This window comes from Pipistrellus hanaki, assembly GCF_964339955.1.
Source record: "Pipistrellus hanaki genome assembly, chromosome: 1".
Classification (NCBI taxonomy): domain Eukaryota; kingdom Metazoa; phylum Chordata; class Mammalia; order Chiroptera; family Vespertilionidae; genus Pipistrellus; species Pipistrellus hanaki.
In genome coordinates, this window is record NC_140503.1 from 49634133 (window position 1) to 49658136 (window position 24004).

Sequence of the window (24004 nt, forward strand, 5' to 3'; positions counted from 1 at the left end):
AAAGCAGGGGACTGTACAAGAATGTACCTAATGGCAGCGCGTTGGAATGTGTGATATTTTGCAGAATTGGGCTGGCGTTTACTTCGGTGGAAACGGTGAGGGCCAAGTCCGCTGAGCCGATGCTGCTGTCAGCAGATGTCCCTGTGGCGGAGAAGGAGCAGGCGAATCCGGAGGATACACACCGCCCATTTCCACAGAGTAACTGATCGCTCCTGGCACACCGTTCTCCGTCTCCGTCCAAGACCCCAAAGGGGCTCTCCTGCCTGCAGTGTATCTCGCTTCAGCGTCCACACTTACTTGAAGCAATGAAGTTGTTTTGTTTAAAAGATGTGATTCACATTTCATTTACTAATTTGGTGAGCCTCCCCCTGACTTCAGGGGGGTAGTAGTTGGTAAAACAGGCCACTGATTACTGAAAATATTAATCCACTAGAGGCCCGGTGCACGAAATTTGTGCACGGGGTGGCAAGGGATGGGGGGGGGGGGTGGTTCCTCAGCCCAGCCTGCACCCTCTTCCTTGGACCTCTGGTTCCTAATTGCTCACCTGCCTGCCTGCCTGGTCACCCCTAACTGCCCCCCTGCACCAGCCTGATCACCCCTCACTGCCTCTGTATGCTGGCCTGGTTGCCCCCAACTGTCCCCCCTCCCCCCGCCAGCCTAATTGCCTCCAACTGTCCCCTGTGCTGGCCTGGTCCCCCCTAACTGCCTCCCTTCACTAGCCTAGTCACCTCTTACTGCCCCCCTTGACAGCCTGGTCACCCCCAATTTCCCCCCACCCCTTGCTGGCCTGGTTGCCCCCAACTGCTCTCCCTGCTGGCCTAGTCACCCACAAAGCCTACTGTTCAGTCATTTGATCATCCCTCACCAACTCCCTTGCCAACCTGGCAGCCATTTTTGTGAGGGCGTGACGGTCAATTTGCATATCACCTCTTTATTTTATAGGCTTGATGATTTTGAAAATAATATAAATAACGTCATTTTTCATAAGAGGTTGGGCAATGTTGTAGATGAAATGCTGTCACCTGGGCTCTGGGCCCTTGGCCTTCTATGTGGAGAGTCAGGCTTTGTGTCGCCGTCTGTGTTAGTCCACAAACACACACACACCGTGCCCAGCTCCTGTCAGGACCGAGGTGGGAAGAGTCTCTAGGCAGAACCACAGCCGGGTGGGGGGCACCCCCGCTGAGCCTTGCCCTGGGTCCCAGGCACGGCTACACCCAATGAGTCTGGGGCCGGCAGCCTCGGGGCCTTGTTCGCTGTGATGTGTGAGGAAGAAAAGAAGCAACAAGAAGTGTGTGGGTGAAGGAGCCTGGGAACAGCCACCTGCCCCGGGGACGGAGCCTTTGTCCTGTGAGGGTTTCACGAGGGTCTTTGTGAGCGCAGAGCACAGGAGAGTCTCTAGGTCCGCGTGAGAGAGGGAGACACCGGTGGGACAGGAGCCTTCCAGCGGAGGGGGCCCAGCACCCTCTGAGTACGCACCAGGCGGGGCAAGAAAACCAGGTGTCACAGGGGAAGCCCTTCAGGAGTGAGCATCCTTCCAAGAATGTTCTCCCTAACGACTGGCTACGTACAGACTAGGTTTATGCAAGATTCTCCCCTCAAAGTGAGTCCTCCGGGGCGTTCTTCATGAACTGGATTCAGGAATTTGGAGCTGGAGGTGTTGAGTAATTATTAGAACGAGGATCAGACTTTTGGGTCAGAAGGAGCGTTGTGGGCTCGGTGGGCCTGGGGGAGGGGACTGCTGCTGCTACTGTCAGCGGAGGGAAGAGGACACGCACAGGTTTAGAGCAGACACCCTTCCCATTGCCGATCGTCACTTCACACGCAGCTGGAGGCAGTGTCCCCAGGCGTGGCCGGCGGGCCTCCCGGGAGAGTGCTCCCTCCTCCCCGGGCAGAGCGGCCTCGCGGCCTCCACACTGGGCCTGGTGCTCAGGGAGCCCGGCTCCCACATCCCCACCTGCAGCCGGAAGCTCCCTGTCACCTGTTACTCACCAGCTTGTCTGTCGCCCTTCACAGGCTCAGGGCCTGCAGTCCTGGGCTGGGGAGGGAGGCGGCAGTGGGTGTTCGGGCCTGAGCTAATCCCCACCCCCAGCCACATAGTGAAATCCTGACACCCGGACCGCAGGCTGTGACTGAGTTTGGAGACCGGGTCTTTACGGAGAGATTAGGACCAGGCGGGCCCGGGAAGGCGCTCTGCCAACACAGGGAGGAGGCGGCCACCTGGGACCGGAGGGGAACCGCCCGCCAGCGCCTCGGGTTTGGATCTCAGGCCTCCAGAGGGGCGGGAGGATGCATTTCTGCTGCTCAGCCCCTGGCCTGTGGTCCTTTGCTTCGGCAGCCGGCAGCCGAGCAGACTGGAACTGGGGGAGGCCACAAAGATGCCTAAGAAGTTGCGAGAACCCTTGAGAAGGCCAGGCCTGAGGACACGCCGGAGGGGCCGCTGGCGGCAGAAGGGGGAGTCGGTGGACGGCCAGGGGAGGTCTGGCAGGGGAGGAAGAGCAGCTGCAGGGAGAACAGGGGCTCCAGGGTCGGGGAGGGGTGCCTGCCCTCTGGCCCAGCACCCGGATGCTCTCCATCCCCCCCAAAGGGGTTGAGTCCACAGTCCCCAGGGACACGGAGGACCAGCCAGCAGTGCACGGCCCCGTTTCCTAAGTGAAGCACAAGCCAGGGCTCTGTTGGTTCTCTGACGCCGTGAGCGTCACACATCTTCGTTAAGAGAGGAAACAAAGAATAAAAAGGGGATCCTGATGCTGCCTCGTCCGAGGATCTGCCTTCGGCCGTGCCGGGCGCCGTGGGGCCGGGTGGGCTGGCACTGCTGCCCTCAGAGCCCCTTTCTCCATCAGAAACACGGGCTCAGGTTCGGCTTTACGACTGTGTGGGTATAAAGATGAATATGTGGGTGCTGTGTATTAAAGCTTTTTCCTCAACCAAAAAAGTATACTTATTTCCTCTCTCTTTAAAGTATATTTTTAAACGAAATTGACATATTCCCAAAGGCCCCCATACTGGGGAGGTCCTGGGCACTGGGCCTCCCGGGGGAGTCAGCCCGGTGCTGGGCGGAGCCCGTGCCCAGAGGCCTGCAGGCTGGGCAGGGGGTTGGGGGGAGGGCTCTGGCCCTCGCAAGATGGAAAACCAGACTTGTGGGAGGGAGGGAGGGAGGGAGGCACAGGGACGAGGCCAGGACCAGGCGTGGGGAGTGGAAGGGGAGCCGCGAGGAGCCGCAGAGGAAGCGCCCCTCTCACTGCGATGCTGCCCCGCCTGCCCCCCTCACAGGGGTCTTCGACGCTCCCCTCAGACGGGCAAGGCTGGCCCAGCACCGGGGTCCGGCTGCCAGGTCAGGGGGCCTGGGAACAGGCAGGAGCACCTGGCAGCAGGCAGGCAGGGGTGCCCAGGCCTTGGTCGCCCAGAGAGCCGGCCTGCGTCGTACTGAGCCCTCACAGTGCCCAGCGGAGTGCTGGCCTGGGACACAGAAGTTCTTTTTGATTGATCGCTAAGTTTGTGGCCCAGGGGGTGCTGAACCATCCACCCCCAAATCCAACCTCTGCCCAACGGTCCCATCAACTGCAGGCAGCAGGGGGCGCCCAGCGCTGGGAGTGAAGGAGCGCTGGGCCAGTCACCGGAGGCCGCAGTGAGTCCAGGAGAGCTGGCGGGACGGGAAAGGCCGGGACGCAGACTCCGGGCTGGACACACTGCGATGCGGGGGCAGCAGAGGCAGAGGCCGCTCGGACTGGAAAGCCGTCCCAGGAAGGAGAGGCCCAGGATGGAAAACAGGCCAATGCTGAAGATAACTCGTCATTCCTGCTCTCCCAGCCCCAGCTCCGAAAAGCCCTTTCCTGCCTGTCTGGCGACATCTCTCCCCAGACTCCGAGCTTCCTTCCTGAGGCCAAGGGAACTGCTGTCCCCCGCCAGGTCCAGGACACACACAGTAAGGCCATGAGTGACCGGGGCTCTAAGCGGACCCTCCCCTCGGAAGGCTAGCGTCCACAAGCCCCTCCTTCGCGTGTCTTGGTCTGAAAATGAGCAGGGAGGACAGAGCAGGGTGGACTCTCCTTTCAGAGGGAGGCCCGCGGGGCCGCCTCTGAGGCCCCCCCCAAGGGCCCCACCTCAGGGATCTTATTTGCAGGTAAAACTAACGTGGCCCTTTCCGCAGGCAGGACGAACACAAGGTGAGGATCCTCAGGGGGCGACGGAGAGAAACAAAGGCAGCGCGCAGGAAGCACAGAGCAGAGCAGGCGGGACAGCATTGCGACAGCCCGGGCTGCACAGGCTGATAAGCTTCTAACACCCGGCGCCAGATTAGCTCCCGATGGCGGCCTGGGCTTTGATCGCCCAGAAAGGAGTCCCCGTGGGGCTGGGTCGTGGAAAGCGGGCTGGCAGAGGGGAACCTCGGGCTGGTGCCTGGCCTTTGGAGCCTGGACTTAGTCCCTGTCTCTTCCCACTTCCTCTCAGTTTGCACAGATGGAGTGTGAGGCCCAGACAAGGGAAGTGACTCGCTCAGGGTCACACAGCAGGCTGGGCTGGGGGTTGAGGGGGGATCTGGAATGCAAGCCCCAAATAACTGGATCCCCAGTCCAGTTTTCTTTATTTAGTTGTTCGCGGAACCACTTGATCAAAGAGTAATTGCCGAGTGCTCACAGGCGGGCTCTGCTCGATTCTGTCTCAGAGTGGCTATTTCAGCCCAATGCCATCCACACGTCACACCTCGGCCCAGCTCCTCCGGGTTCCCCCGACCTGGCTGCCCCCTTTCTGCCGGCGGGCTGGGCCTTCGGGGAGCTTGGCCGCGGTGTCTGCAGAGGCCCGGCCGCTCCTCAGCGGGGCTCGCAGGAGGAGCCTCCAGCAGGCCAGCGCCCGCCCGGCCCGCGGCCCCTCTCAGGTGGGGTCGGGGGAAACCAGCGCAGATGGACGGCTGCCGAAGGGCCTGGAGGTACTGACCCCGCATTTGTGTGATGGGTCTTTGGATCATGCCCGAAGGCGGTATTTAGCCTGTGCTAACGCTGTGGTTTCCACACGTTCCGTCATTCCAACCTGCCAACCACCCTCTCGGTGGAGCACCGCTATTCTCCCACTTCACAGAGGAGACACTGAGGCCTGAAAAGATTAAGTAGAACAAGGGAGGAGGGAAAGCCTACCTGACAGAAGAACTCTAAGTACACACCCGAATACCCCTTCCTTCAGAGAGCGTCCCGGAGGGCGGCCCTACTCAGTGCTGGCTTCCAAGGAGCGGGCCGTGGAGGGAAAACAGGACTTTGTCCGGGAGAAACCCAGCAGCCAGCACCTTAACCCCTAGTGACAAATGGTGTTTGTGTTTGTTTGTTTGTTTTAAACTTTATTTGTTGATTTCAAAGAGAGAAAGGAACATTGATTTGTTGTCCCACGTGTTGACGCACTCATTGCTTGATTCCTGTGTGTGTGCCCTGACTGGGGATCAAACCCACAACCTGGGTGCATTGGGATGATGCTCTGACCAACTGAGCTCCCGGCCAGGGTGAGGACACGTCGTGATGACAGCCTGTACCCGCCAGGATGGTGATGAGGGCACTTCACGTCTGTGCTCTTCTTCCCCCCAACCCATAACCCTGGTCTAAATATGAGAAAAAGCCAAACAAACCCACGTACATTCTACAAAACACTCTCTCAGTACTCTGCAGTGTGGCCAAGTCATGCAAAAACAAGGAAAGATTGAGAAATGGTCCCAGATGAACACATGCAATGTGGCCTGGCTGGTGTGGCTCAGTGGTTGAGTGTCGACCCAGGCACCAAGAGGCCCCCAGGTTTGATTCCGGGTCAGGACACATGCCTGGGTTACTAGCTCCAGCCCAGTAGGGGGTGTGCAGGAGGTGGCTGACAGATGTTTTTTTGTTTGTTTGTTTTGTTTTTGTTTTCTCTCTCTCCCTTATCCCTTTCAAAATCAATAAAAATATATTTTTAAAAAATGCAATGTGGTATGGTGGATTGGATTCTGGAACAAAATAGGACATATGTGGGGAGAAACTGGTGAAATCTGAAAAAAGTTTGTCATTTGGTTACTAATAATGCACCACCGTTAATTTGTTAGCTTTGGTGATGTGCCATGGTGATATTCACATTAGAGGAAGTGAGGTGGAGGACTGAAGAGGCTTCTGTGCTATATTTGTAACTCTGCTGTGAGTCTGCAGTTATTAAAAAGAGTCAAATAAAAAAAGGATTAAGCCCAAGGTCAAAGGGTCAGCCAGGATTCAAACCCAGACCCCTGACTTTCTAAGGTCTCTGTTTGATCCTAACTCCCTTCTTGGATGTGTCTTCAAATAATGCCCCTGTTGTTCATTGAGTGTTATATTCTAGACGCTTTTACATAAGTTCTATAAAAACAAGTCATGTTTTGTGCTGCAGGCATCCACCCTGTTTCTCCTCCGGTGGATGACACCCTCCTCAAGGGATGGCGCCTTTTCAGTAGGCCCGCTGGTCCTCTCTCCAGGTTCAAACATTAGCACCTCATGGCACATGGGCACATGCTTATATGCACACGTGCACCCTCATACTCACACACACACATGCACTCACATGCATTCACACACATGCACACACTCACATACACACATGCACACACACTCATACCCTCACCCTCAGTCATTCACCCAGATGTGTGCTTGGGGCGGTACATCTTCCCTCTCTTGTTTCCTAGTGAATGGGAGGCCCTGCTTCCCAGACAAGAGGTCCGCTTGGGCGCTGCCTCAGGCAAAGGCACGCACAGAGCCCGTTTCCCCTCGGAGCGTTCAGTTCACTGGAAACGTGTTCCCAACGCAGTGGCGTCCTCAGCAGCCTCGGCCACAAATCAAGGGCCTGCAGGCCTGAAAGTGAAGGACACTCCAGGCCAGCCCCCTCCCCCAGCCAGTGTTTGCTGCTGCTGCTATTAGTCCGATAGCCACGAGCTAGGTCCTCCCTGACTCTCTCCCCTCACCCTGCCCCCTGTCCTCTGAGCTAACTGTCCCTCCTGGGTCCCAGAGCGCTGGGTCAGCATCCTGGGGGCATGTATGGTTTCCGGCTCTGCTGCCGTCTGCCTGGTGGGCACCTCGGTGTCTCCTGCAGCGCCCATCCCAGCGTGGTGCGGCCACTGCAGGAGGCCCCACCTCAGAGGGAGGGAGAGGCAGGAGCCCCTGGGCTCAGCTTCAGCTCTACCCACCTGGAAACAGGAGCTCCAAGAGCCTGACGTGTCCTTTCTGACTTTAACTTTTTATTATGAAAAACACAAAAACACGCAATATTATCAACTAGAGGCCTTGTGCATGAAAATTCGTGCACTGGGAGTGGAGGAGTCCCTCAGCCTGGCCTGTGCCCTCTCGCAGTCCGGGACCCCTTGGGGGATGTCCACCTGCCTGCTTAGGCCCACTCCCTGACATCCTTAGCATTGCCTTGCAGTCGTCAGCCCAACTGCTGGCTGAGTGGCTCACCAATGTGGGAGTGCACTGACCACCAGGGGGCAGCTCCTACATTGACTGTCTGTCCCCTGGTGGTCAGTGTGCATCATACCCTGTTTCCCCGAAAATAAGACAGGGTCTTATATTAATTTTTGCTCCCAAAGATGCGCTAGGTCTTATTTTCAGGGGATGTCTTATTTTTCCATGAAGAAGAATACGGCACACATTTATTGTTAAATGAAAATAAAGGAAATTTATTACCTGTATACGGTACGGTAGTACGGTAGTTGTCAACACAAACCAGACAAACTGTGAATCCTACAGTATCAAGAATTTACTCATTTATTCAATGACCATCATGTCATCATCTTCTGGAACATCATCATAACAATCCAATTCCTGAATTTCCTGGTGAATTTCTTGTGACTCCATTTCTTTCAGAATCAGTGGGCCAAATCTCTCATGTTTAGCCTAGGGGACCTTATTTTAGGGGGGACGCCTTATATTTCACTCAGAAGGAAACCTGTAAGTAGGTCTTATTTTCGGAGGATGTCTTATTTTCGGGGAAACACGGGTGAGCGTTCGTTCCCCCTATAGGTCAATTTGCATATTACCCTTTTATTATGTAGGATATTCTGACATTCTTTTTTCATCTACTCTGTACATTGTTTACTAGACTATTTTAAAACAAAACACCTCAAAACGTGAGACTGAGATACAAGAACCATTGAATCTTGGGGTTCAATGAACCTCAAAAGGCATCCTGTGTTCCGACAGGCTGGCCTGGGCTGGTGGCGGGGCCGTGGGTGCCCAGCCTGGGGACAGCCGGGCCCAGCAGGATGCGCTGGGCCCGGGGCCTCGGGGAACATGCCCTGAGGTGATGGTTCAGTTCTTCCTGTGCCCAGCGGAACCCCCAAACGATCCTCTTGCCTCCTTTTCTCCAGCTCCCCTCTCCCCTGCACCACTCCCGGCGATTTAGGGACCAGCGTTTCCATTCCGCAGGCCAGGCCGGTTATGCTCCGGGAGGCGGGGGCCGTGCCCACAGCTGCTGGCCAGGGGAGGCCCCAGATGGGAGGACTGGCCCCTGCACACACAGACACGCACACACACATACACACACACACACACCACCCGGCCTGGTTTATCCCCAAGAAGGGAGCAGTCTGTCAGCACCCGTTCCCAACAGCACATAGTGGGCAGGCTCCTGGTGAAGGCTGCGGGTGAAAGGCGGCCTCGGGAAGGTAAAGCTGAATCAGAGCTAGGTTTTAGGAAGTGTGCTAAAGGAGCGGGAGAAAGGTTTGCTGGGGATGAGGGTGGGGGTGGCAGTGGGGTGGGGGCTTCAAAGCGATCCTCAAAACACACACTCTGGGACCGCTCCTTCCCCGCCCAGGCTGCGGAGCCTGCTCCAGCCCCACCCACGCTGCCCAGGGGCCTCGGGCCCATTGTGTCTCCCGTCCTTTGATGTCGGATAAACCCAGTCCTTCTCTTTCATATCACTACAAAGCAGCCTCCTAATTACTCTGTTTAGACAGCCTCTCTTCCAGATATTACACATCGGCCTTCCCAGGCCCCCCAAGCTCTGAGCATCGGCCAGGTTGTTGCAAAATCCACTTTTCCCAAACGGGTTGGCGCTCTCTCCTCCCCATCACCAGCCTCCCCGGGGCAGATCTGGACCCGTTTCTTCCCCCCCCCCCCCCCCCCCCGCCTTCCCTCCCCGAAGGCTGCACCGGGACACAGCCCTTCCTCTGGAGCCGTCCCCAGGAGGGGCTCAGCCTGCTGGGGACCTCGGAGAAGCCCCCGGGGCCACGGGGTCCTGCACGGGCGCGGGGAGGCCGGCTGGGGGGTGAAGCTTTGCGGGGCGGTGCAGGTGGCACCCGGCCCAGGGCCCTCTGCTAGACCCCACACCGCCCTGAGCGGCCGAGTCTCTCAGGTGCCTCCTGCGTGGTCCCTGGGGCAGTGTGTGGCCTAGCACAGGGCCCTTCTCCTTCAGTCACTCCGATCCTCCACCAACACACGCAACACCGGGTTCTGCTGGAGCCGACACCAGACAGCCCCTCGCTGCCTCTGTGCACGCCGCAGGGGTCTCTGAAGGCTGCGGCTTCAGGCAAACCCCCACAGCACCCCACCTAGAGTTACACACAGCTATTCTCTGGCCAGCATCCGGTGTCCAGTGTTCACATCCCACCCCCCCCCCCCGCCCCCGTGTCTCCCGGCTGTACTTTCCTAGTTGGTTGGTTTGGACCAGGATCCAGACACAGGTCACCCCCCTGAGCAGGAGGCTCGCGGGGGCTCCTTTTGGGGTGGGCGTGGGTGGGGTGGGTGCCGGTGGGAGGGGCAGGCCTTCTCTCCGTCAGGGCGCCCTCTGCCTGCCGCAGGCACAGCGGCTCCCTGTTGTTGCTAACCCTCCGAGCTCACCCTGGTGCCTGGCGCTCTCCCCGCGCTTCCCGGTCAGACTCGGAGCCGCACTCCTTCCAGGCAGCGTGTGCCCCTGCCCGGCTGTCAGCCCGGCGCGGTCCTCGTCCACGGTGCTTCCCTGTCACCCCGTCGGCTCCTGTCACCCGTCTCCCCAGGCACTGAGACCTCCGCGGGGGCAGGGCCCCGGTGCCCGCCACACGGCCAGGCCGCTGAGAAGTGCTAGTGACTGAGGAGCCGGAGTGCGAGGCGTCCGTGTGATCCGCTGCCCCCTGGCCCTGCTTCCCTCGGGGTGACGGTGCCGCTGTGTGCCATGCCCCCGAGCTCCTCAGCTCCCAAACCACCGCTGAGCCGTGGGCTGTTCATTGTCCCCCTTTCACAGGCGAGGAGAGGGCAGCTCCGTGTGAAGCTGGTCGGTCGATCTCCCGGCTGCTGCCTCGCAGTCCCTCCTGCCTTCTGCTGCCCTCCCTGCCACCTGCGAAGAGCCATGTGGGCCATCGATCCTGGGGGAAAAGCTCTAGAAAAATGCCGGTAACAGAACAAGCTGGGCCGGGACCGGTTTGGCTCAATGGATAGAGCGTCGGCTTGGGGACTGAAGGGTCCCGGGTTTGATTCTGGTCAGGGGCATGTACCTTGGTTGCAGGCATATCCCCAGTAGGGGGTGTGCAAGAGGCAGCTGATCGATGACTCTCTCTCATCGATGTTTCTAACTCTCTTATCTCTCTCCCTTCCTCTCTGTACAAAATCAATAAAATATATTTTAAAAAAAAAAGAACAACAACAAAAAAAGAACAAGCTGGCTCCCGCTTCCCAGCTGTGGTTCTGTTCATGATTTCTGCTCAGGGTGCAGGGCGATGACCCCTTCCCCTCCAGCCGTGACCCCAGCCTACAGAGCTGAGTTCTTCCTCCACCGGGGCGTCCTCAGTCCCCACAGCTGAGCGAGCCTGGAGCAGGCACTTCCAATCAAGCAGGTGCCCCCGCTTAACAGTGCCCGCCTGTACGTCCGTAGGCAGGGAGCAAAGCATGGAAAACACATACATTTAAAAAATATATATTTTACTGATTTTGTACAGAGAGGAAAGGAGAGGGATAGAGAGTTAGAAACATCAATGAGAGAGAAACATGGATCAGCTGCCTCCTGCACACCCCCTACTGGGGATGTGCCAGCAACCAAGGCACATGCCCTTCACGGGAATCGAACCTGGGACCCTTCAGTCCACAGGCTGACGCTCTACCCACTGAGCCACGCCGGTCAGGGCTACACATACGTTTTGACATGCGATCCTTGCAGGAGGCGCCCCTGCTCACCATTGTGTGTGCTCAGGAGCTGGCAGGGAGCCTCAGCTCAGGTGCTGGGACACGTTTACCTGCCTCTCGCTTCGGTTTCCTGCCCCTCCCTCTCCACCCCTGCACAGAAGGTCGGTGGTTGTTGGGAAGAATAGGGCCTTTGTGTCTCTCTCCTTTCTTCCTTGCGCCTAATTAGGATCATGCTTGGGAATCAGGCTCATTAATCTCTGCCAGTGCGAGGTGAGGGCGAGCTTCTCTCGCTATCAGTGTTGATCAATAACTCACTGCCCAGCCTGAAAAACAAGCCGGGCCTTTCATCACAGGCTCTAATGAGGACCAGCGGGATGGCCTGCGTCGGGGCGGGGCGAGTGGGCGTGGGCCAGCCTGAGGGTGAGGCGTCAGGGAGGGGGCCTTCCCGCCCGCACCTCCCGAGTGTGAGGTTGGAGCTTCGTTCCTGTGCAACTTCTCGGAGCACCAGGGGGGTCACCGGGTACTCCGACGATGGGTGTGTCTCAGGATAAGGGGGTCTCCCTGCTGACAGACTGGAGGCCACAGCCGGCTTCCAACCCTGGGCGGCCTCCTCAGTCGAATGGTTAGGAGAAAAGACTCAGGGGTGCAGGAAAGGGGCCTGCAGAAGGTCTGGGAAACGGGAGAAAGCAAAACATCTCCTAGGGCTGCGAGGGACAGAGGGAGGAGAGACCTGGCCCTGGGGGCAGGGGACTGTGGTCTTAAAAAACCCGTGCCGTCCGGGGGTCCTGAGGTCCAGGCAGAGCGATCTCCGGAGATGCCTGCAGAGTCCTTGCCTCCAGGGGGAAGGCACAGCTGTTCTCCCCAGGAGACTATCATTGAAGGAACCCAGGATGGGTTTAAGACTTTGGATGTCCTAGCCTCTATCATATGAAACGTATTAAAATGAGCTCAAATCACACATGGAAGTAATTTTATTTTTCTATAAAAAACCGAGATGATTTTTTAATAATTGTTTTTTAAATGAATTTGATTTTTGGGCACATTTTTTTCCCAGGCTGCCTACGTTTACACAGGCTTTGGGAGGCGGCTGCGCGTACAGTGTGAGAGGACAGAACGGCTCAGGGAGCTGCGGGCGTCAGCGAGGGGCCGGGCCGGTGGAGCCTCTAAAACAGGCACCATGCAGCGGAGCCCCATGCCAGTTTTGGGACGAGATTGTAGGTCTAGGCCTGTGGTCGGCAAACTGTGGGTTGTGAGCCACATGCGGCTCTTTGGCCCCTTGAGTGTGGCTCTTCCACAAAATACCACGGCCTGGGTGAGACTATTTTGAAGAAGTGGCGTTAGAAGAAGTTTAAGTTTAAAAAATTTGGCTCTCAAAAGAAATTTCAATCGTTGTACTGTTGATACTTGGCTCTGTTGACTAATGAGTTTGCCCACCACTGGTCTAGGCCAAAGGGTGCAGAGAAAAACCTTTCAGGCTACCTTCCGAAGTAAGTGCTAAGACAGGGACAGGTGAGGACAGGGACTGCCTCAGTACAGGGCGGAGGTAAGAGCTCCTGGGGCCGGGACGCTCTCACAGAGAAACACCTCACAAGGAGAGCACGTGGCCATCTAACCAGGTGGCCACCCACCGACTGGGACGATGATGGTGCCCTGGGAACCACAGAATACTGCACCCGGCAGCCGGCGGCCGCAGGGACTCCGCCCCAGCTGCCAGCCCATGTCGCAGCCCGTGGAGGTGAGGGAGGAATTTGCCCTTCCCGATAACATGCGTGGGTGCACTTTGTGGAATGTCAAGGGGGAAAGAACCCCAGATTTTGAAATGCCGATTAGCCTGCTGAGGTTCCCTCCAGTCCCAGCATCTGCAGAAGACAGTTGTTTTGTTCGCCGGTTTTGTGGGGAGTAACATCCCCGTATTGTGGAAGCTGTGGACACACACTTCGGAGATCTTTTGTGGGGACCGCCTGTCTGGAGAGTGCAGTCCATCGTCAGCCTGCAGGTGCGCCACCTTTGGTGCAGTGTTCTGAGTGTACCTCCCCAGGTGGCTCACAGCCAGTGACCGATTACAACAGAGATATCAGTTCCTTAATGTTTCTGCCCGACACTCTACTCCTCAATAGGGAATCGTTGGTCCGCACTGGGCAGGCCAGGACGCTCCCAGAACCCCACGGCAGCCTACCATACCTCCTGCTTGCCTCCACAGATGTCAGGCCCGCATCAGGGTCTGCAGGCCCATCCGATTGGCTCCCATTGTTTCATCCAGTACTTACACAACTCTAGCATGTATCTCCATGTTTCAGGTAAGGAAACAGAGTTAATTAGATGCTGACCTTGGATTTAAATTGAGGACTGTATGATGCCAAAGCTAATACTCTTAACTTTTCACACACACACACACACATACACCCACACACACACGATGTGACGTCTCCTTAAAATCTGAGTTTCCATGGGATATCGACTAGGGGAAAAATGAAAGAAAAATGTAGTAGAGAGAAAAATAAAGCCAACAAATAGAACTGGCTTACAAATCTGTCAAGAGAAAGAACAACAAATCAAGGCACCAATATTTGTTGGCAAAGTTTTAAGCATCTTGATCTGTTATTAGGTGTGTTCTAGAGAAATACCACCTCTTTGGGCCTTTGTCTTTAGACATCTACTAGAAGCCCAGTACATGAAATTTGTGCACAGGAGAGGGTGTCCTTCAGCCCACTCTGCACCCTCTCCAATCTGTGACCCCTCAGGGGATGTCTGGCTGCTGGTTTAGGCCCAACCCCACCCTCTCACAACCCGGAACTGCTGGCTCCTAACCACTCACCTGCCCGCCTGCCTGTTTGCCCCTAAGCTCTCGGCCTGCTGGTCTGATCGTCCCCAAATGCCCTCCCCTGCTGGCCTCATTGTCCTTAACTTCTCTCCCCTGCTGGCCTGATTCCCCTAACTGCTCTTTCCTGCTGGCCCGATCGCCCCTACCGCCTCTGCCTTGGCCCCCCTACCGTGGCTTTGCCTGGAAAGACACCCGGAAGGATGTCCAGAAGACGTCTGGTCTAATTAGCATATCACCCTTTTATTAATATAGATTAATAAGGCAGTTGATCAGATGGCATCTATATTTCAATTCTAACATTCTGTATTTTCTTCAGATGAAACTTTTAGTTGTTTTCTATAAAGAAAAATGAAATTGACATTTTACTGTTTTCACCAAATCTCAGTTAGCAAAATGATCTGTGGACAGTGGGTTCCATAATTCATGGAGAAGCATCCTGGCAGGATCCCAAGAGGGTGTGATAGGGCCATGGGCACCTCACATACAGATCCACAGAAAGGCTACCCACTGTTTCTCAGGCCCTTGCTTGGCATGAACTTCTCATGGGCAATCACTATGCATATTCCTAGTGGTGGTGGTGGTGTGTGTGAGAACTGTAAATACAACCATTCTCTAATTATGATGTAGGCTTTTTGTGAGAAAAGGGACATAAAACACATGAAAAGCGCTTTGAAGAATGTTCATTTGAAAAGCCTCATTTAAATATTTTTCCATTTTCTTCATTTATTTCTAGATCTACAAATGAGTAGTTATTAACTAGTAACTGATGTTTGGTCAAACAGTTAAGGAAAAGGCTAAAAAGCCACTCTCAGAAGAGAGAGCCAAGAGAAATACAAAACCCAGAGAAGCTGCAGACTCTAATACCAACTCAGCTCTACAGGCCGACTCTGCCCCGAAGGGTTTAATGTTATAAATGATGCAGATGTGAAAGCAGCATGCGCCTCTCACCACACACACAAAAGCAGCTATGTGAGGAGATGGATGTTAAATAACTTTTTTAAGGTAATCATTTTGTAATATATACATATATCACACATTATATTGTATACCTTAAACTTCACAATGTTGTATGTTAATTATATTTCAATACAGCTGGGGTGGGGGGGTAAAAGAAAAACAGTGTGGGTATTTCTGAGAGAAATGAGAAGAAAACAAAATGCATTATTCTTTGAGAGAGGAATGTAAAAAACTCACTAGTTTACTATGTTAAAAAAAGATGGCACATTTATTGCTACATAAATGTTATATACATATTGTGTTTTCTGTTACAGTGACAGAAAAATTTTGAACTTCTTGCTGCTGGTTGAAAAGATTTATCAATAATACCTTGAATTTGACACAGGATACAAATCTGCAATAAACCAACAATGGAAACTGGAGGACAAGATGAGAAGCAATTCATCTCGGACAATTTGCTCTTACAATACTCCATAGGTACTACACGGTATGCTAGAGTCCTACTATGGTCTTAAAATGCTATTGTAAATTTCTGATATTAATGAACAGGTTATGGTAAATAACCCTACATTTTTACTACCTAATATAATAAAATAAAGTAAGAAACTTTTTACTGAAAACTTTTTGATTTCAAAAATCTAGAAAGAGTAATATTTAGAATTCAAGAAATTTTCTTACAAGATTATTGTATAAAAGACTAGCTACAGTGAAAAATAAGCCAAATGTTTTTTTTCTCTCTATTTTATGAAGGAAAGCTTCTGGGCATACTGCAAAGTCTAATATAGCGAAAAAGACAACAAGCTCTGAAGGAAAAGGCCAGGCAGTGGCCTGTGTTCACTCACACATCATAAGCAACAATTTCTGTTTAGCTGATTAACACTGAAATGAAGAACAAGGCCACAGAGAGAGTCCGATGTAATCGAGAATATATGCAAATTAAAGTAACTAAAAAGTCCACTAAGTTCACAAAAGACTGACTTGTTAGGAATCATCCTGATCGGAGGATCTGAAGTTCTGTCCCGGTTTTGTTCTTTCAAATGAACAGAAATCTTTCAGCTACATAGTGATTTGGGTCCTTTCTTCTGTGTGCTGATTGCCACTGTTGGTACTGGCGATAGGAATTGTTAAGCTAAGACAACCTTGTTAGCATGTTTTTCTCTCCCAGGGTAGTTGTGGTGGAAGACAGATTTCATGGAAGTTCAAAGTGCTTATTATGTCTGACAAAAAATAACTCTTAAGGGTAAGAGACAGGGGTGCGTCAGTGCACAGCGTTACGATGGACTGACAAGCACTGGTTTAATGCTAATCTGGCTCATCCTCTTGGGGCGGGGCAGGTGGTTTGCAGCTGATTAAGTCACCCACGGGATTCTCCCCCACTGCCCACCCACCCAAACGGCAGAAAAATAAAGGCGGGGAAAAGGAAACATGGGTGACCGCTGCTCTTGTATCCCGTAAGGAACCAGCCTCAGAGCGGTGTGTTCATTTATCACACTACCCCCGCCTTGGTGACTACTGGGTTTTGTTATGGTCACCATAACCACAGCCTGAAATCTTCTTTGTATTTTAAATCCGTTTTGTGCTTACTTATAGCTAACTCTTTGTAAGTACTGTATGTAGTACTTACTGCTCTTGAAAAACAAAGCCATTTCTAAATAGAAGATTCTTCCCTTGTAATTTACACTTCTTGCTATCACTAGCTTTACTATGAAACCTAGAAGCTTGAAAAGTCTTGGTTATTATTAGAAATAAAGCAATATGTATTTTGGGGAACATCTAGGGGACAAAATTTCCCCTTTCAAAATCAAAGTGAAGTGATGGTCACAGATGGTCTCTGCGTATCTTTGTAAGGTAAACAGGCGAAGCACAGAGGGCTACACGGAGAATTCTGGACTATGACCATAAACTACTCCATTCCAGAGACCAAATATAACATCCACCAAGAGAAAAGAAAAATGAATGAGAAAATGAAAGCGAGAGAAAAGCTATACCAAGTAGTATTTTCCTATTTTATGACAAAGTATTCATATGGCAAAAGGATAGGACAGGGCAACAAAGGACTTTTCCCTTCCTTTTTAAGACACTAACAGGTATGCCGGGAATGCTAAGGGCCAATGGTTGTCACTGCTTTGTTCTCTGCACGTGAACAGCTCTAACGAATGCTGGCATCAGCTGAGTGTACATCAGCTTTCCACATTAACTTTTTCCCTTTATATGTAGACCTTACAGTTCCATAACAATAAATAAAATTTGTAGTTACAATGCATTTGTCAATTCAGTTTAGGCACAAGGCAACTTCCACGGTGAGTGGAGAGATCGAGACAATCTCTGATTGTGCAGAAGCGACACACTGCTTGCGACAAAATGACACGTCGATGAGCTTCCTATCTTCACTTCTGATGAAGTGCTGACCAGTTGCTTTGATCGTAGGATTACATTTGAGTTTCTTGCTTCAAGTGTCTTGTTTTTTCTTCTCCCTTCTATTAGGTTTGTCTTCAGATAATCTGAGTTGTCCAGTCCTTCTGAGGAGAGTTCACCTTCTATCTAGCCTACTGATAACTCTGGAACTGTGGCAGGGAGAGCCAAGGGAGAGAACAGAACCAATTAGCACATCGTTGTTAAAATAAACACCTCCCCAGACAAAGACCCCAAAAGGCTGACATTTCTTATACCCAGTTTTACACTAAATTAGCAGTCTCTTACACGACTTACATAAGCCTCTTTCTTTCAAGGGGTAATTAAAATACTTTTACTTGAAGATGTGGTAAGATTTTTAAAGGAGATCATGTGATTATAGAATAACAAAATACAGGATTGTACAACAGCTGTGACAATTAAGCAAACCTTAATTTGAGCAACATTCCAGTTGACAATACCTGAGCTTTGAGGTTCCATGCCTCCAGCCCATCAATCACACTGTGTTAACAATTCGTACCTATCTTCTCTAAACTGAACATTTCTGAAGGCAGGGACCATTTTGTATTCATCTTCACATTGATCCCAGTTCCTGGTCAATAGTAGGACCTCTAGAAATATTTGCTCAATGAATTAAGAAAATGTATAGTCCACATTTTACACATATTTATATCCATAATGTAATATAGATAGTAGTGACTCTAAAATTTTCCATTTTAGCCATTTTTTATGGAAATAGTTTTAGGAAGACTTATACCTTGCACCTCCTTTTTCAACAATGACCACAGTATTATTTGCAGTAGAGGGATGCTCTTAGGGATGGATAACAGATACTCAAAGCCACCTGGCCTTATATTACATGGTGGAAAATTTTTATGCTTTTCCAGTCATTCACTCTGTGATCACTCATCAGCTAATTGGATTCTAGCAGTTATTTCCCTGATGCTCAGTCTCTTGCTGGTTTTAATCTGCTGCCTAGTTCTATAAAGAATTGAAGGTTATCAGGTAAGACTAGACAACTAACTACCTTTATGAAATTAGAAACCTATAAGACATTATTTTAAGATAATAAAACTAACCAATAAAATCTAATGAAACAAAGTGCATTTACTACATTATGTTTTTTAAAAAAGGGATTTTTGATAAACTCTTTTTGATAAGTAGGAATCTCAAAAGTTTAATTTAAGTGGGAGAATTTCCTCATTGTGGAGATAGGAAAGTCATATGAGAAACGGAAGCAGTAAAAAGAGCAGGAAGTGAACAGAAGGGGGTAAGACAGATGTGAGGTAGAGAGAGAGTTAAAGAGAGAGAAATGGGGAAAGGGAGTAAGAGAAAATGGATACAACAAACTGGAGAGAAACAAGAAAAATAAGACACAAGCTCTGAGATAAATGTGACAGATGAACATAAAGCAATCTTCACAGCCTGTTGGTCATCTGAGACCTGAGCATAAGAAGTGACCTCGCATCACACTTCTTCAAAATGATCTGCTAATTTAGAAAGTCACTTTTGCATTAAGGAACAGTTGCATGTTTTTATTTTAAAATTTCAAAGTATATTTTTGAAACTGATTGCTGGATGGTTTTTGTTAGGGGACATGGCTTAGTTTTTTGTTTGTTTTTTAAAAAAATATATTTTGATTTTTAAAAAATATATTTTATTGATTTATTTTATTTTATTTTATTTTATTGATTTTTCACAGAGGGATAGAGAGTTAGAAACATTGTGAGAGATCGATCAGCTGCCTCTTGCACGCCCCCTACTGGGGATGTGCCCACAACCAAGGTACATGCCCTTGACAGGAATCGAACCTGGGACCTTTCAGTCCGCAGGCCGACGCTCTATCCACTGAGCCAAACCGGTTTCAGCAGGGGACATGGCTTAGGTTTTATCCATTGTGCTAATACTAGAATTATAATTGACACTTAAATAATTACATCAACATTCTTCCTCTTGTCCCCAAAGGAAGTTTTTTGGTCCAGTTTGTCCTAGGAAGGCTATGTGTAGAGGTGATAAGAACCATATTTTTCAGGAAAGGGTGAGTTACTGACTAGTGTTTGTAGTTTGCAAACTATCCTATCAAATTCCAGACTTCCAGCTCAAAATGACAGCCATAAAGCTAATCAAATGAAACTGTACTGAAAATTTTTTTGCTGCTCCACACCTCCCATTCATACATCTTTGCTTACTGCTTTTAATCTGGGAAAAGAACTACCCATTGCTGAAGCAGATTACAAAAATGAAATTACCAGTTCTACTTCTAATCCATGATGATTAGCTAAAATGCTACTGTCCAAAATATTTAATTACAATCTACATTCATTTCTGCACCTAAACATTAACTATACAACTAAGATTATAGATAACGTAAATGCATATAGTTAAGAAAAAGGTGATTCAAATGAGCAACTTGGGCAACACTCTCATATTACTTTTGCCAACTCAGTTAAAAAGAAATCACAAGGAAGTAAACTGTACTTAGTCCATGAAGAGGAAAATAAAAGAACAGTCTTTCAACAAGTATAATTCCAGAGAGAAGGGCATTCTGGTTCTAGCATATATGACACATTTACATTCATCTGTAGATTATTGGTATCACTGATATTTTTTCTGGGAATAATGATGCATATTACCAACTTGCATTATTGATCCAATGGAAACAAGTAGTAACTTTTTTGTATACGAATGAAGATTTCATGGCAAAGAAGAGGTGGATGGTTAACAGAAAACTGGTTGACGATAAAGCTGAGTAATTCTGGTAGAGAATGAAGAGTATAAGTGGTAGCAAAAGTAATTTTTGGAGGAAGAGTCATTGCACTGTTTTCTTCTTGGACCAGAATGACATTCATGATGATCCAGAACAGAACCCCATATTCCCCCCCCCCCCCCAAATTATTATAAACCACAGGATGAACTTTGAAGAGAATAGTAACTGGGTATAAGATGACCCTGGCTCTGTAAGTATGACTATACAACAGAAAGGTAAAATGTTGGATTCCAAATTACATGTGACCTTTAGCACAACCAGTACCACTAGAGCATTCTGTTCAAAGGTTCTAACTTTGAGATACATCAGGTGACCTCCTTTCCATACTCTTACTCACCTGGCTGATGTTTACATATGACCCATAGGGTTGGTAGCTTCACTAAGCCCAGGATGAGTTCCTGGTAGTGTGGTTGGCGGCTCTGCCGATACGGCAGAAACTTTTTCTTCTTCCCTTCTTTTAAGGCAGGCTGCTTTGGGGTTCAGATTCCTCTCTGAAACAGAGGAAAATAATTTTTATTATTACAATCATAAGTTATGAGCCAGGAACTCTTAGGTCTTAAACTGAGCAAATTACTGTTGTTCTTCTTTCTGAGAGTTTTATCCTATGGTAATCCAAACTGAGACATTGTTACTCAGGAATTGCTAAACCTGGAGGTCTTTTCTCTAGAGCAGGCAACCCTGCTAGCGGTTCTCAACTGCTGTAGAGCCCAAGACCATAGGAAAACACAGATATTTGCATTATGATTCAAAATAGTAGCAAAATTACAGTTATGAAGTAGCAACAAAAGTAATTTTATGGTTGGGGGTCACCACAGTATTAAAGGGTCGTGGCATTAGAAAAGCGGAGAACCACTGCTCTAGAGCATTTCGTTTCTCTAGAGAAGAGCTCTCCAATCTTTTGAAGATGGGTTAATATACGTGGCTGCCAGCGTTAGGGAAGCGAAGCGGGACACAGGGCTGAGGGGCTCCCTGTTCAATTTCCTGCCTCTCAGGTCCTCTGCTTTTCTTGGTGATCCATAATTGCAGCCTTTCTGGTTTCATTTCCCCCTAGAAAATACCTGCTCTATCTTTTATGGGGGAAGAGAAGAGAGGGCAGAAGCAATATGAAGTGGAGAAGAGACTTAGGGATCCAACTTTTCCATAGAAGATCTTCAATCAGTTTTTCTGCGTCAGGCCTGGTGCTGCTGCAATAATCAGCACCTCCAAAGTGCAGGGCCGGTCAGGAAAGGGGGCTCTGAGGGCACCCCGCTCTGCTTCTTGCTGGTTTTCCTGCAGGCTCCCCTTCATTTCTTCTCTCTAAATAAGTCAGTTACCACTGTTCTACTTTCTTTCCATCTTAATAATACAGTTTTGCTATCTCAGCTGCTCTTTTATCTCCCATCTGTCCTTGTAAGTTAATCCCATTTTTATTCATTTCGGTGGGATTTTAGTAAGGAGTATTACCAATGAATACGCTAAGACTACAATGTTTGACCATCCTGTTGCAACTAAATTAAAATCTACTAGGTTACGGTCTGAAAATTTGTTTAGGAAAAGGAAAAGCATCCGGAGTTTCTGCGACCAATCAGATTTGGGAACATTTTCCTAGTTTACTCATCTTTAAGCTCTCTAAGAGACCAGGAAACTAAAATCGTAATAGTTCTATCGAGTCTAAATTATCACTGGAAGAGAAGTGAGCTGATGCACTGCCCTGTTAAAGAGTTTGATGAGGAAGTACTTGACTGTAATTCAATCTTTAGTAAAAACTGAGAGTACAAACATGACAGTAATATGTGAAATCTGCTGAGGATTAGGAAACGTGTAGTCATAATAAGGTAAAGGCTTAAATTGGCAATGGCAGGGGCCAGACAGGATTTAATATGTGGGCCCCAAGGCACAAAGAGTGCTCTGGCAGAATCGGAGGCCTGGAGGGAAAGCCACTTTCCCTGCTGTTCCCCAGATGCACTGGGCCTGGGCCTGGCTGGCCTCCCCGTAGAACACTTGTCTGGGGTGACAGGCTGTACACAGCTTCTTACAGTCTTGGAGTGTCCTCCCAAACCCGAGGGGATGTCCAGGGGATGCCCAAACTAGACATGTAAACAAAATCAACACCCTTGTAGAAACTGATGGGAAGTGGATAGATAAATTACTGCTGCATATTTTTCTGAAAGTGTGTTCTAGTTCTTTACTCTGCTTTCCCTACTAAAGAGAGTATTCTTCCTGTAATCAGTGCAGGGAGTTTTATGGTTATAGTTGTCAAGCATCTGTCTACTCCTATTTCTTTTTTCTTTTCCAACTTCCTTCACATGAAATATTACACAAATATCCAATAAATAAGACAGATGAAATTTCTCTCAATGAAGAGAGAGGCAGAGTCTGAAACCCAAGGTTACATCTATAAATTCTTGAAAAAAGGCTTAGGATGAGGCATTCATAATTTTGGATAAAAAGATATACAAGTAGTTTGCAAAAAAGCAAGAACAATGGTAGAGCAAAAACCGGTTTGGCTCAATGAATAGAGCGTCGGCCTGCGGACTGAAATGTCCTGGGTTCGATTCCGGTCAAGGGCATGTGTCTTGGTTGCGGGCATATTCCCAGTAGGGGGTGTGCAGGAGGCAGCTGATTGATGTCTCTCTTTCATCAATGTTTCTAACTCTCTATCCCTCTACCTTCCTCTCTGTAAAAAAAATCAATAAAATATATTAAAAAAAACACAAAACAATGGTAGAACCTCTCAAGGGTTTGTGTTAATTGATAATTCAGGGTCTAGTACATAGCTGAATGGGACAGAGTAATAAATGCTTGTTCAAAAAAATGAAGTTTCAAAGCATCTTCAAGATTCCATCAAACTTCTTAAGAAGTTGAACAGCTGGGGAAGCTTTCTGAGTCAGTAGTGGATGAACCTAATAATTACACTTTTGCTCTTAGGGACATTCAGGCATGCCAGTGCATATCAGCCCAAGAAGGTCATGGCATTCCTGATCAGGGATCAACAAAGAAGTCCTGATGCCTTATTGACATGGGTATAGAGGACATCCATATGAGGCCAAGCCAGGAGGGGCCATGACCAGGCATGCTATCAGACAGCATGGCCTCGTAGATGTCCCCAGGGTAAAGCAGGCAAGAAACTGAGAGCAGAGAAGTAGGAAAGACAGAGGAGCAGGAGGACAGGTCTAGGCAGGTAAATTCAAGAATGTTGGACACCAGAATCAACAGGACAAAGAGGCACAAAGCATAATGCTGAGCAGCAGAAGGAGGGTGGCTGTTTTGCATTGTTACACAGGATTACTCTTTGTTAGTTTGTGTGAAGCACTGAGCCTATAGATATTGACCAATACAGTGAGATAGAGGTGAGAGAACCAGAAAGAAAATTTGACCCAGACGATACAGTGGCAGAAGTACTAATTGAACAAATAAAATGCCTAGGAGAAGAGTGAGTGAAAACAGAAATGTCTGCCCACCTGAGGCAGAACAGTTATGTATCTTTGCTGAACCTACTTACCTCTGACTTGCTGTTCAAGACTAAGGATGACTGCCACAGCCTGATGAAGAATAAGGAGTTTTGTTTGGGGTTTTTCACTCTTTAAATGAAGCTGACACATTCGACCAAGCTCTTTGAATGCCTCGTTGATATCCCGTACACGCAAGCGCTCCCTGGCATTGTTAGCCATCCGCCTTTCCTTCTCCCTTTCTATCTTCTGTTCTGGGTTCAAATCCTCATCTTCATTAGTACTGCTAAAAAACAAAGGAACAACAATGCCTATTAGATTCCCTATAAAGCACAAATATGTTTACTGAATGAAATTATAAAAAAGTATAAAAATGCAAAAAAAAATTACTTATAAATATTAACAAACAGTAGTAATAGTTACATTTCATATGAATGTCTATTTCTTTCCAGTTTTTCTTCAAATGCAATTCAAATGATATCACAAACAGGGTAGGCAAAAGTAGGTTTACAATTTAAAAGTAGGTTTACATATTTACAATTTATAATTGTGAATATGT

General features: G+C 49.4%; 3 protein-coding genes across 9 annotated transcripts in view; 1 reads left to right on the forward strand and 2 right to left on the reverse strand.

Moving 5' to 3' along the window:
- CGNL1 (cingulin like 1) overlaps window positions 1-24004 on the reverse strand; it is a 526252-nt gene that overhangs the window by 200334 nt on the left and 301914 nt on the right. The gene's annotated exons all lie outside the window — the stretch shown is intronic.
- The window catches only part of LOC311619811 (histone-lysine N-methyltransferase SETMAR-like), a 136466-nt gene that overhangs the window by 30522 nt on the left and 81940 nt on the right, over window positions 1-24004 (forward strand). The gene's annotated exons all lie outside the window — the stretch shown is intronic.
- The window catches only part of TCF12 (transcription factor 12), a 310815-nt gene continuing 301874 nt past the window's right edge, over window positions 15064-24004 (reverse strand). For all 7 annotated transcript variants that reach the window (XM_084877301.1, XM_084877299.1, XM_084877300.1 and 4 more), the window contains 3 exons: window positions 23499-23731; window positions 20355-20508; window positions 15064-17402 (listed from right to left, as the gene is read on the reverse strand). In XM_084877301.1, the coding sequence (XP_084733427.1) occupies window positions 20366-20508; window positions 23499-23731 (376 nt within the window). In that variant the 3' untranslated portion in view covers window positions 15064-17402; window positions 20355-20365. The remainder of the gene's footprint in view (window positions 17403-20354; window positions 20509-23498; window positions 23732-24004) is intronic.